General features: G+C 36.5%; 1 protein-coding gene across 1 annotated transcript; it reads left to right on the forward strand.

The window, feature by feature from the left end:
* Positions 1-304: 304 nt before the first annotated feature.
* LOC140745882 (beta-1,4-galactosyltransferase 7) lies at positions 305-5,392 on the forward strand. The gene is made up of 3 exons (XM_073077816.1): positions 305-571; positions 949-1,498; positions 2,767-5,392. Exons 1-3 carry the CDS (start codon positions 454-456, stop codon positions 3,008-3,010), a joined length of 912 nt encoding a protein of 303 aa, XP_072933917.1. The 5' UTR covers positions 305-453; the 3' UTR covers positions 3,011-5,392.
* Positions 5,393-15,250: the final 9,858 nt, after the last annotated feature.

The following is a 15,250-nucleotide window of genomic DNA, read 5'->3' on the forward strand; positions in this document are numbered from 1 at the left end:
TTTACTTACAAACAGCAAAAGTGGGAATGAATGTATATGGAAAGACCGTGACACGAGAACAATGTTATTTAACGAACCCTGTGGTAATCACATTATTACAAATATCTACATTCCAAAGGTTCTACACGATTTCCTTAACGTCTTGTAGTCTACTATTCTATAAGGAAACCTGAGCTTAGAAATAATTCAGTTATAAGAAAGATTTAAAACTTTATTCTTACATATTTTATAACGTGATATATCTGTCGAATGTGTACCACCCACCTAATACAACATTTGTCAAAATGACACTGACAATTCAGACAATTTAAGAATTCATAAAAGTTTTGACATCTAGGGAAAACTGCTTTCGCTATTTTTGTAGTGAAATAATTAAATTTATTAATGAACACGTGAAAATTGTACAGGAATTATGTGCTATCATCTCTCAGTGATCAATACCTACAGTGTTTAATGTATAAAACTATAAATGTAATGGGCTACAGAATATCCGCGTCAAAATGTCTCACTATTTGTTTGGGCCTAACTTTCATCATGGGGTGCTTTCTAGCATCCCTACCTATTCAAAACGGTAAGTGGAAAGCATGATTAAAAATATTTCTTACACATTTTGTCAAAGAAAATAGAAAAGCTTGTCATAAAAATATATTAAATCATTTATTATTTATTCATGTTTTTTTTAAGTAGCAATTTACTAGGCATACACTAGATTATAATTTTACGTCAAGATCAATTATTAGATAATTATATACCTACTATCTACTATGTATATTATTTTTTGTAATGAAAATAACTGAATTATAATTTATTTTTGCTGTTTTTAATTGGTTACTTAATTATTACTTTACAAAATGTAATAATATTGTATTTTATATTGAATCAGATACAACTTTAAGAATATGCCATAAAATTTCATAATCAAAACATAATTTGTTTCTTTTTTTTCAGAACGAGAAGCACTACCTAAGCCTATAAGACACCACATATCCTCACGAACGCTAAATAAGAAGCGGTTAGCCATAATCGTTCCATTCAGGGACCGATTCGAAGAGTTGTTAGAATTTGTACCTCATATGTACAAATTTTTAAACAAACAAAACATACCGTTCCATATATTCGTTGTTCAGCAAACCGATAATAATAGGTTTAACAGAGCTTCGTTAATAAACGTTGGGTTTTTGTTCACGGAAAGGGATTATGAGTACATTGCAATGCACGATGTGGATTTACTACCCCTTAACGACAATTTAAAGTATGACTACCCCGATATAGGACCTGTACATATATCATCCCCACAAACACACCCCAAGTATCATTATGAAACATTCATAGGGGGTATATTATTAATAAATCGGGAACAATTTAAACTAGTTAAGGGTATGTCGAATAATTATTGGGGATGGGGGTTGGAAGATGACGAATTCTATGTTCGCTTGAGGGAAGCTGGCTTGAAGGTCATAAGGCAAAATGTTACTACAGGAACGCAGAATACTTTTAAGTGAGTTTTTTTCTATACTTATAATATTATTTATTCATTTTTGTTATTAGTATGTATGTTTTTATATTTGTATGTATAATATGTCTCAATTTATTTTATTTTAGTGTAAATGCCTACCACATATTGTCACCATCGGCCAGGGTTGACTGGCAGAGAAAGCCATTAGGCATTAAGTCCTCCTTATCTATATTAGTTTAAGGTGTTTCAACATTAAATAAATAAGAATAATAAATGTGTTAAATTCAGTATGATGTGACTAGGGTGTCACCGACACATCTATTTCTAGTCTGAAGCAGTTCTATCTATTCGGTGGCCATCAAATGTCTTACATATGAGGCAATCTTAGTTTTCAAATTTTAATGTAGTCACCATCAGTTACAGATGTCCAGGGGTGGCAGTCACCATCAGGTGGACTGCTTACTTGTTAGCTAATTAAATGACAAAAATAAACCCATAACTACAGCTATGATGAAAATTTATGAAGATATTATATGTGAATTAAGGGCATTATGGTTTTCCTGTGTAATATTATCTTATCAGTCATCTAATAAGCCGGTCTGACTCTACTTTGATGTTTAAATGTGTTGCTTAAATTATATTATGTTTTATTAACTTTGTGCATGCAAGCAAATGATATCAAGCGGTTGTTGCCAACCATGGACATCCAAAACCAAAAAATATTTAATGATTACTATACTGCTGTTAATTTTATTAGGATCTAGTATTAAATGATTTCTTAAAATGGTTTATATTCAGGATAGGTATACAGAATATTTCAGCATTTTTGCTAATCCTTATAGTTTGGGATTTGGCCCTGAAGGTCACTGAAAAATTCACCCTGTATATTCAGTACAAATGACAAGGTATTACTTTCTCATAATTTTTATTTGTAATACAGCAGAGGCACCAGTTGTAAAGATCTGTTTAAATAAACATACCATTCAATCTCATAATGCCAAAAACATTTTCTATTTCTTTATTTCTTTACACCTGTTGTTCTTTTACATTCATGTAAATAAGACTCGATATATCCATCTGTCAGAGAGGTTAATGGATATATACTTTTCTGATGCATACCAGCTTAGTCCTCAAGGGTAACGGCGCATCTGTGACCTCAGGTAGGACTAATCTTATCTGGGGTTGACTACAGATGTTCATGGGCGGCAGTAGCCACCTACCAACACGTGAATTGCTCGAATGCTATATTACACAAAGAATAGATGAGTGTATAAATCAAATAATGTAATGAATCATAAATATGTTTACAGGCATGTCCACGACAAAACGTATCGTAAACGTGATATGCGCAAGTGTTTCAACCAGCGCGAGGTTACACGGAGACGGGACCGCGTGACAGGCCTCCACGACGTGGCCTACACGCTACAAGGCACACACAGTGTGACGATAGAAGGCCTCCCGCTTACTGTCCTAGGTGTGAAGTTACTCTGTGACCATAGTGTAACACCGTGGTGTCAGTGCCCTGAACCGCCTAAGCCTAAGAAGACTAGATAGCACTAGATCCAATGTTGGTACAGTCCGCGTAAACTAGTCCGCTCTGAATATAGAAATGAATCGCGTCGCCATACCAAATTATATGACTACACCTGCTCGCGACAACTTCAGAGCGGACTAACAGTTGGCGCGGAGTATAAGACTGAACGCGTATGACTAGCGACCGGTGTTAATAATCAATGTATCCGTTTTTGGCAACGAATAATCGACATTTAACAATTTCTTTCTACTACAATAGATACAGTCTGTCAGTAATTTCCTCTACTACTATTATACAGTCAAATATCGATCTTTAGTAGCTAAAAATATAGATCGACGAGCTTTTGCCCGCGGCTTCGCTCGCGTTACGAAGTAATATTTTCATCCCCTATTTTATTCCCTTGGGGGTAGAATTGATCAAAATCCTTTCTTAGCGGATGCCTACGTCATAACATCTACGTGCATGCCAAATTTCAGCCCGATCCGTCCAGTGGTTTGGGCTGTGCGTTGATAGATCACTATGTCAGTCAGTCACCTTTGAGTTATATATATTTAGATTATTAAAAACTGGGGTTGATGTGATATATGTGCAGGTGTCTATAGGAGTCTGTATAGCTAAAATTTAAGCATGTGTTCTTTCAGACTAGTCACCTAACTATTATTTGGCTAGTCGACTAGTGTGACAATAAATTGTAGTCTACAGAAATTTACCAAGGAACGTTTCCACGCAGACGCGGGCCATGCCTGTAACAATCTTGTGATAAGTATAGATATCTCACCGCCTTGTAATTGAAGGAAGCCATTAAATGACTTTAACGGCCGACGAATGTGTCGGCCATTTAATGGCTGTCATGGTGTAATTTACGCGGAACGATGCCGGCATGTGCAGTTAAATGGTGCAAAAATACGATATCGAAGAAAAAATGCGGAGACATATCGTTTCATACGTAAATGATTTAAAAACTACATTTTTTAAATATTTTTCAAACACGAAAATAGATGACAGTGACAATTTCAATTGACAAAACTGGTTACATTTTCTTGTTAGGAGTGAGTATTCTTTTCTTATCTATGTATCTATATAGAAACATGATTACAGCACTATAATGATTGCGTACGGTTCGAGTTGTTCCATTCTAATTATTTATTTCTTTATAAATAAATAATGTTCATGCCTATAATTGGCAGTCATATAAGCCTTGTTGTTATGAGAGTTCTGTATTATATAATGTACTGTGTGTACTGCTGTTGGCATGTAAATAAATAAATTATTTTGTCGGACATAAGGGGCCGTTCAAGTATTACGTAAGCAGATTTATTACAATTATTTACCCCCCTTCCCCCATCCCCTTTGTCAGCAAAAGTAAGAAAAGCTCTTACCCCTCCCCCATGCTTACGTAAACATTTTTCAATTGATGTATTCTTTTTTTTTATATTATAATTATAATGTTATAATTATAATTTTAAAAATGCCTAAACGTATGCATGATTTGCGGGAATCCCCGAAAATGCGTTTCACTTTCAAGTAAAGACAATGTGAGGGTTGCCATTCGTGTAAACAAGTAACAAACTACCGATGACGTAATCATCATGTAGACTCCCCTACCCCTATGTCATCCAAGATAAGCAAAGCAAAGACCCCCCGCCCCCCTAAAAGTGCTTACGTAATACTTGAACGACCCGTAAGTCAAAGTTAATATAATTCTAAAACTGACACCATAGCATTTAAATGGGCGAAAAGTACTCTTATGAAAACATGTTACATTTTATGTAATATTTTTTGTATAGAAAAAATGTATTAATTTGTTATATAATACCATTGATCTATAATATTTAATGAAATCGAGTAAATTTGTAATTAGCTAGTCATAACTCGGAATTTTCTAATTTAGTATTTTTGATGTTCCTTTTTGGTTTTTTTTTGGATGTGTGCTACTATCACAAAATCAACAAGATTAATTATTATTAAATTATTTTATTTTTGATCACGTCAATATAGGATAACTTCTAATGCGCGTGAATAAAAATACATCTTTCTATTTTTTTAATAAAGTTTTTAATGTATAGGGTGATGTAAATAAATAATAATGCAGCTTTATTCCTCATGTTTAATCTGACAGTTTGATAAAAATGTGTTATTAAACTTTTATCCAACATTAATGTTTTATAAATTATTTCTAGCCTTGTATTAAATTAAGTATAATCCACGTGAAACTGCTAGTCTGCTCTGAATATAGAAATTAATCGCGTCGCCATAGCAAATTGTATGACTACACCTGTTCGCAAGAACTTCAGAGCGGCCTAGCAGATTGGCGCGGACTATACCACTAATCACTGTAGTTAGTTTTTTGTATGAAAGTAAAATAAAACTCTTTTTCAAATAAATAAATATTTTATTTTTAATTAGGCTTATCATTTTAGTGTGATTATAGATATGCTAAATATATTTTCGTTTCGCCGTCGATGTCGAAGTAGTTCAAATCTCCCTCTTCGCACTCACTCTCATCAGTCTCACTCAGTCTTCTAAAATTTTTAAAATATGCTCGTCGTTGAGCAGGGAGCGGCGACTTTTTAGGGGACCCGAACCACCAGCGACATCTGGGCAGCGCCGCTTTCGCTGCCCCGTCGACGACCCCGGAGACGCGACTGGAGTCGGATGACCGGCGTAGATGTCGGCCTCCATGGCTAAAACAACCACAGAAGAAGGCATATTGTCCTTGTAAAACTGCCCAAGACTTAAAAAAAAATAACGAAAAAATACAACCGACTTCTATGTCACTACAAAGCAATTAAATAATGGGACCACCTTGGAAATATCTTTTTTTCCAACAAAAAAAATCATGAAGATCGGTTCATAAACAACGAAGTTATTCCTGAAAAAACATCCCGGAACAGGAAAAAGATTAAAAAAAAAGAAAAAATAACATACGAATTGATAAACCTCCTCCTTTTTCAAAGTCTGTTAAAAATATGAAACGATCGGATTGTTTTTTTTTAGTACTTACGTGAAAGCGCCCACTCCTGGTCACCTCGTACACCGTAGGGTCACTTTCTACCCGCCTTGTGCCCCCTGGCGTTATATTGCAGGGGTTGTAGGGTACAAGGCGGACCCCACTAGGCCCTGCAATTTGCCCATCATTGGCTTACATTTTCTGAAACAGAAACAAAAACGTATATATATAAATTCTATAAGTCTGCACAACAAATCCAAAGAGCCCTAACTCCAGGTACGTTGTACGTCCTCGATAGTTTAGGAGTTCCGACACGCAGCTCCTGCCCCATCATCAGACCACGGACACCATGTACGGTGTTGAATTCGGATGTAACATTTTATCTCAAACTAATAAAAAAAAATATTGCTTTGAACAAAAGAGCATCCTGTATCTATATCGAGTTTCGCGCCATTTTAGAACGTAACAATACAAACACAACAAATGTGCTTGGGTGAATGTAATTTGACTCCTTGCTTGTTTTAAAAAGAAAATATGCATAATCATAGAATTTCATCGAAATAGAATGATAGAAATAGATTCCTCACGATTTTATCTATAAGAATAAGGTTTTGCAATCGTATTTCAATAACAAAATCAACTATATTTATTTCAATAAAAAACCGTTACGTTGTAAACCGTTTACCGAACGGTTTTCATACAATGACATTTTATACTAGACACGTTATACGCCCACTAACTTAAGAGAAAACTTGAGCGAAACTGCTTTGATAGCACACATGCACGTTTTTTAATTTACTTACCTTTAACTACATAGACAAATGTTCTATAAGGGACAGAGCTATTAGAACAATGTGATAAAAAAAGACAACTAGTGTTTGACCTTGCGTTTCAAGTGTACGCAAACGTAAATATTGACCATGGAATATAGTGACCAATGATTACTTACTTAAAACGGGACATCGATTTTTTTATGTCAAATACTTTTTACTTGAAAAAATATAGTTAAAAATAATAAAAAACACGCTTTTATGATAAAATTAACTAAAAAGTAGAAAATACTTTTCAATAAAGGTATCATTTAAGGAACAGTAAATAGTATAATTGTGCAAAAAATGTGGGGCGCTTTATGAAAACTGATAAATGGAGCACCCCATGTTTTTTTTTCACAATTATACTATTTACTGTTACTTAATTGACAATGGCAACGGTTCATTTCGGAGACAACGGCACGAAGCATCGAAAAAAGGGACTGTCCCGTAAAAACGGGACGTATGGTGGCTTTCCCATTGATCCGCATGCTTGTCAAAGACAATGAAATAATGGAACAGAAGGTAAAAAATGTCCAAAACTGTCGATAATAGTTTTAGTACATCGTTTACTTAGAAATGTTATAGTACAGTTTAACTAAATAAATTATAATTATATAAAAATATAATTTGAAAGAATGTATCTATACAGATGTATCGAATGGGTTTAAAATATACGATTTAAAAATTGTTTATATTTATTATCATAGATTAGTAAATATTACTCACTCCTAACAAGAAAATGTACCCAGTTTTGAGAATTGAAATAGTTGCGTAAAAAAGTTTTGCCACGTCTCCGTGCTAAAATGTCTCTAAAATATTTGAAATAATTATTTATTTATTATGTAAATTACGCAGCATTAGTTATTTATTCGTAAATTTTCTCTAAAAATGTCTTTATTTGTCAAGAATTCAAAAAAGAACTTACTAATAAGCCATTAGATCAATGTTTTCATATCATTGTTTTTATCACTTAAAACACAAATATCACCGTTGTTTTATATTATATGGGTTAAAAATACTATCTACTACAGTAATTTATACGAAAAACCAAACACAAAATATTCCAAAAACTTTGCACCGTTTACCGCCAAGTCACTAGTATAATATAAATATTAAATAGAAATGTCATAATTTTATTTTTTATTTTTTGTACTGCAGGGGCCACACTAACGAGAAATGCCATTAATTATTGCGATAATGTACGTTAACCGTAGGTGTAGCCACGACTTAACGCGATAATTTGACAACGGCATTAACAATGCCGTTTGGCGTTATTCTGGGGCCACACTACCGGCTAACGTCAATGCCCATTAGCGCGATAATTATTGCGATAATTTTTAACGCGCTAAAGTAGGTGGCTACACTTGAAATGTCAACGTGAATACCCATCATTGGCCTATGCAGGCCTATGCGCCTAATGCAGGGGCCACACTAACGAGAAATGCCATTAATTATTGCGATAATGTACGTTAACCGTAGGTGTAGCCACGACTTAACGCGATAATTTGACAACGGCATTAACAATGCCGTTTGGCGTTATTCTGGGGCCACACTACCGGCTAACGTCAATGCCCATTAGCGCGATAATTATTGCGATAATTTTTAACGCGCTAAAGTAGGTGGCTACACTTGAAATGTCAACGTGAATACCCATCATTGGCCTATGCAGGCCTATGCGCCTAATGCAGGGGCCACACTAACGAGAAATGCCATTAATTATTGCGATAATGTACGTTAACCGTAGGTGTAGCCACGACTTAACGCGATAATTTGACAACGGCATTAACAATGCCGTTTGGCGTTAGGCGATAACTCTAGTGGCGGTACATCAAAGAGACTAACGCAAGAATTAACACGATGAAGCGGCCACACTACATTTGTGTTTCAGTGATCGTCGGGGGCGCGACGAGATCGCACGTATTTGTTTTACTACTACACGCAGTATATCTATGGAGTAACGAGAAAGTAATTGCGTTTCTCTAATTCCAAAAACATGGTTCTGTTTGCAGTATGTAAACAGAACGATGTTTGTGGAATCCGAAACTCAAAAGTTTTAAGAATCGTGGTATGCAATGCAAAGTGATGCTTGGCGACGGATAAAGGAATTATTACCCTTTAAAACAACTATTGAAGAGATGAAAATAAGAAGGAAAGCCTAATGGGTTATTATAGAATCAATTTGAAGAGAATGAAAAATTCAAATAATAAAAATTTACACTCATGAAATACAGAACTCTGTCAACGTCCATCTTGATTCATTCAAATAAAATTAACGCCGTTTTTATCGCCAATGATGGGTATTCACGTTGACATTTCAAGTGTAGCCACCTACTTTAGCGCGTTAAAAATTATCGCAATAATTATCGCGCTAATGGGCATTGACGTTAGCCGGTAGTGTGGCCCCAGAATAAATAGTGAGTAGTGACGGAAGGAATACGTTGATTCGGTAAAATAGGTTCACAGACTAAATATTAAAAGTATTAGCCATAGATAATACGTAAGTAATTTAAAAAAGCCATATACCAAGGCGCTAAATTTGGACATGTATGCATGTCCATGGGCCGTGTAGGTCATTTTTGGTACTGACATGTATACATGTCGACGGGCATTTAGTGTACCAAATTTTATGAAAATTGCTTAATAGGTCCGTAAATGTAATGTTGGTTTCGAGCGCCGTCATAGAATTTCGTATGCACGCAGTTGATAAATTGATGATTTTAAAAGTGTATTAATAATAGGGTATTGTTGTTAGCTTAAAAGCAAATATTTTATAATATAGCGTCTACTATGAATAATGATTTTATATTTGAGTATCAGTATAATTTACAATATTTAAATATTAACGTTAATGGTTAATAGCCATAATTAGGGTATTTGGCAAGTTTTGGGAAAGTGTTTTATGTAAATAATTACATACGTATATCTATTAACTGTATTTTGCCGATGTACTTGTTGCCGATCTACTGTAATTTTTTAATCAGTGCATTGTAATATTACACACCTGACCTGGCAACCCTGACTGGAGTGAAGTGAAATTTGTGGTGTTGCCGTTAAAATAAAACGTAGTGGTTATATTTTTTGTTCTGTTTGGTTTCCGTTGGCCATTGGGACGGTCATAGACGTCAGTAGGATAATATATCTATGGGGACGGTTGAGAACTCGAGCTCCTAACAATTTAAAATATTGTGTTGTGTGTGGGAATTTATTGATTGAAAACGGTAAGTGATTATTATTATTTTTAATAGATAGTATTTTTAATCGATATAATATAAAACTACAGTGATGTTTGTGTTTTAAATGATAAAAACAATGGCCGCTTTGTAAACGGTTCACAAAGTAATCGATTTCTATTAACATAAATATAGTTCATTTTGTTATTGAAATACGAATGCAAATACTCAAGACATTGGTAATACATCTATGCAAATACCTATCCTTATAGAAAAGTAGTCAGAAATTTATTTCTATTATTCTTTTTCGATGAAATTCTATTAATTTGTATTTTTTTCTAACACGTGCTAGTGTACTACTCTAAACTACACTCACACAAGTACATTCGTATTGTTTGGCGTGCATTCCAAAATAGCGCTCTATGAAACTATCGATACAGGGAACATTTTGAATTTATTTTATTATTAGATTAGTTTGAGATAAAATGTTACATGCGAATTAAACAATACATTGTGTCCGTGTTCTAATGGGGCCAGAAGCTGCCGGAACTCCTAAATGCCGGGCCAAACAGAACGCGTACTTTAGTGCCGCGCTAGACGTAATTCACGCGTTCTAGCGCCGCTAACTTGGACGCCACACAGACTACATTTACGCGGCGCTAAACAACGTGCTATTTTCAAAATCGTCACATCAGTATCACATATCTTAGGTAGTTTTTGGACAACAGCTTCGCTATGCAGATGCTGACGTGAAAGAATTATTACGTTTGTGTGCTTGGTTTTCATAATCAAAGAGAAAGCAACCATTTTTTTCAAATTTTATTTTATTATCGTTTTTATAATTATTATCATTGATATAATATAGATCTATTGTATAGAAGTGTCTCCGAACTATTAGTCTTTCAGTCGAAATGTAAATTATTTGTAAAATTACGCCCGACGCTAGTACGCAAATTTGTAAAAAATACCACGCCCAGACCAATCCCTACTAGTGATGGATAGCGGTGGGTCGTTGAAGGTTTTTCCATCAACGAAACGTCAACGTTAATCTCCGTTGATCAACTAGTTAATTTCGTCAACGAGTTAACGTGCTCCTAATTTCAATTTGCATCAGCAATAAACGGTTTTTAACTATACTGCAACGATCAACACGTCTTTACTGACGTGCGGTAAATATTATTTTAGAAAAAAAAATACGTAGTGTATATTATAAATATCAAGAATTGATATAAATATCAATTCTCGATATTTATAATAAATAATTATTAGTTATATTCTAAATACACGTTGAAAATAACGAAACGTTCCGTTCAACGTCGTTGACGTTTTTAACTAGTTAATTTCTATTGGGTTAACGTTGATTCGTTGAAAGTGAATCAACGGTTGATTTAACTAGTTCGTTGATTCAACGACCCTCTACTAACTCAGTACAAAGGGACGCTAGGAAGCGCGTACAACCCATCTTATCGAGTTAGGACTCTTTGGTTGTGCAGACTTGCAGAATTTTAATGTATTTTTTGTTTCTAATAACAGGAAATATGTCTGACAGAATCGAAGAAGTTTCTGCAGGGCCCAGTGAGGTTACCCCTACTATATTATTACTTGAGATAGACATGAGCGATATAATAGACATGAGCGAGGCGACTATCAATGGGTGCCATCAAGTAAGTATGAAAAAAAAACAATCCGTGCATTTACATATTTTTGAATATTTTGAACACTTACCAAGAACCGATGACAATACACTTTTAATAACTTTTCTCATTCTCCTCGTCAGGATCGTTGATTAACCAACAAATTCTTCAATTTTATGCATCATGTAAAGTCCTAAAGAAATATACATAAGTCATATGTTATGTATAATCCTTAGGGATTAGTATGTATGTATGAATCATTGATTAACCAACAAATTCGTCAATGTTATGACTTATGTATAGTCTCTAAGAATCATACATAAATCATATGTTATGTATAATCCTTAGGGATTAGTATGTATGTATGAAAAAAATATGTATTTTCATCAAAATTTTAATTTTCCTTTCATTTGTCACACAATATGACTTCTCAGAATTTGATCCTTATAAGCAACACTATCAGATAGTCGTATAATATAGAGTCGTATATATTTTCAAAATGAACTCGTTCGAGTCCCGGCTAGGGAAAAAGATATTAAAAAAAAATAATAATAATGATGCAGTTTTAGTTTTTATCAAAATCGGCCTTGTAACTCCTTTCAGCATGTTTCGCTAAAGCTTATAGTTTTGGATTTAGCCCTGATGGCGTATTTGAAAAATTCACCCTGTATATTTTTTTTAAACTTCAATTGTTTTACAAGGACAATGTGCCTAATGTATTTCTATGTTCGTTTTAGCCGCAGACGCCTACGTCCACGCCAGTCGTCTCCACTCCAGTCACGTCTCCGGTGTCGTCGAAGGGACAGCGGAAGCGGCTCTGCGCAGATGCCGCTGGTTCAGATCGCAAAAAAAGTCGCCGCTCACTAATCAATAACGAACTCTTGGAAGATTCAGGGAGCGAGTGTGAATACGCGGATCTGAGCCAGGACGACATCGACGACGTAAGCGCAGACAAGGAAGACGAGTACGACGGGGTGGACTTCAGGTGCCTGCGGCATCATGCCTGGGAACTCCGCAACCGTATCGTTGTGGATGATCCCGAGGACTTATGGAGTTGGACTGACATGTTAGGTATGAATGTGGGTGTGAATGAGGATGGGATGGTGAGTGAAAGAAATGACGAAAGAATGAGTGAGAGCAGCCGTAGTGTCGGAAGTGGACGGGATCCTGATGCACCTGGAATACCGTGTTTCTTGTGGTCGGAAGATTTCACTACTTTTTCCGGCCAGAAGGAAACGTATACCCGGGTGCCCGGCCCGGCGTTTGCGTCCCAGAACCCGGTCGACATATTTGAAAAAATATGGGACAGGGAATTCATGGAAGCAGTAGTCGAAGAGACAAATAAGTATGCATGGCAGATAATATATGCGTTCTCCGACCCTGATATTGGCATCGGGAGTCCAAAATATTTGGATGCTTGGGTCGATGTCACGGTCGAAGAGCTGTACAGATACTTTGCCATACAAATTTGTATGTCTTTTTGCTACTGCTCCAACATTACGGAGTACTGGTCGACTGGCACAATGGGAATGCCAGCGTTTAGAGAGCTTATGTCGCGTAACCGGTTCCTCCTGATTACCAAATTTTTACATTTTGTCTCGAATGAAAATTTGGTAACCGGGGGGAACCAACGAAAAATAGCAAAAATAGCCCCGGTAGTAAATCACGTGAACAAGCGCTTTGGGGAGCTCTACACGCCTGGTCAATACCTCAGCTTAGACGAATCCTTGTTGTTGTGGAAGGGTCGTCTAAGCTGGAGGCAGTCCATTCCTAAAAAGGCGGCTCGCTTTGGTATTAAATCTTTCGAGCTTTGCGAAGCAGACACGGGCTATCTCCTGCAATACAGGCTGTACACGGGGAAATCAGACGACATGCATCCAGATACTTCGCATGGGTTCCATAATCATACCGCTAAGGTTGTCGTGGACCTCATTGAAGGTTATCTGGATGTAGGTCATGTACTCGTTATGGACAATTGGTACAACCAACTGTCCTTGACGAGGTACCTGAAAACCCGGCGTACGGATGTATTGGGGACGATAAGCCGTCGTCGTAATGGCATACCATCAGCCATTAAAAATTTAATACCAAACCAAATGGAGCGTGGTGAGATGGTAAGCCGTCATTGCGGTGACATGGCGTTAGTCGCCTGGAGAGACGTTAAATTAGTCACCATAATTTCGACTTACCATCAGCCCTTAATGGTGCCGGGAATACGCGCGGGACAGCCGTTCCAGAAGCCTGAAGTGATCCACGAGTACAACCGATACATGGGGGGTGTCGACTTAAAGGACCAAAAACTGAGTTTGTATTTAATGGAAAGAAAACGCAATTTGAAATGGTACATGAAAGTGTTCAGGAGGCTGTTAAACGCCAGCCTTCTGAACGCTTTCATTATTTACCGTAAAAACCCCATGTTTCGGGTGTACTCACATCGGCAGTTCAGGTGGATGGTCGCCGAAGGGCTTTTGAGCCGATACCTGCGCGTATCACCGGTGTTTCCGCGCAGGGTATTGGACACAACGCTGAGTCGCCTCCAGCCCGGGGAACATTTTCCCATCCATACGGAAAGTGTTCCCGGGCCTGGAAGTGGGAAGCACAAACAATTGCGTTGTGTCCGATGCTCTGCCCAGAAACGACGGGTGACGAGCACCTACCGATGCAAATTGTGCATGGTGCCTCTGTGTATTGGCCAGTGCTGGGAGGATTACCACCGTCTGAAAAATTTGAAAGCGACTCCGCGAAAATATAAAAATAGTCCGGGTAAAAGTGATAGTCCGGGTAAAAGTGGTAATCCGGGTAAAAGTGATAGTCCGCGTAAAAGTAATAGTCGGCGTAAAACTGCTAATCCGCGTAAAATTGCTAGTACGAGTAAAACTGCTAGTCCGCTATGAATATAGAAAAGAATCGCGTCGCCATAGCAAATTCTATGACTACACCTGCTCTCAACAACTTCAGAGCTGATTAGCAGTTTGGAGCGGACTATAATTCTTCTTCAAAACGCCGGTCCATGGTCTCCTCAGAAAGACCATAGCACAGATGCCATGGTCTTCTTCCTTGGTGATGGCCTGGTGTTGCTTCTGTCCATGGGCGGCGGCGATCACCTACTAAAATATTTGCGTGTAAAATCATCTATAAATAGAAGTCGGTGATGAAATATTAACTTTTTAAATACGATATTTTAAACCACCCACCCTATAGTCCAGACCTGGCTCCCAGAGATTATTATCTCTTTCCAAAAATGAAAAAAGAGCTTCGTGGACAGAAACTTCTACAGAAGAAGAAGTTATGAACGCAATTTCGTATTTTTCCGACAAGGACAAAACATTTTTATGACATGAGGGTTTAAATAAATTAATACAAAGATCTGAAAAAAATATTCGTCTTGAAAAAAAATTGACATTTTATTTTCCCTCCTTGTCCTTCATTCCGCGAACTTAAAAACGCCCCCTCGTAGGTACTTACAAATGATTTTGAATTTTCAAATTTGTCAGACGGTAAGCGCTTGTTCACGTTGCATCGCGGGCGCGGCATTGGCTATAAGTATAGATGATGAAAGAAAGAAAGAAGGAAGAACGCTTGTAAGAGAGAAAGTTGAATGGATGGATGGAATGAAACTGTATTACTTCTTACTTTACTACTATAACAATATATATTTATTTTGTAATTTGAAAACATATATACCTACAACATG

The sequence above is a fragment of the Epargyreus clarus genome, unplaced genomic scaffold, assembly GCF_041222505.1.
Source record: "Epargyreus clarus isolate Ecla_fem2 unplaced genomic scaffold, WU_Ecla_fem_2.2 ptg000002l, whole genome shotgun sequence".
NCBI lineage: Eukaryota > Metazoa > Arthropoda > Insecta > Lepidoptera > Hesperiidae > Epargyreus > Epargyreus clarus.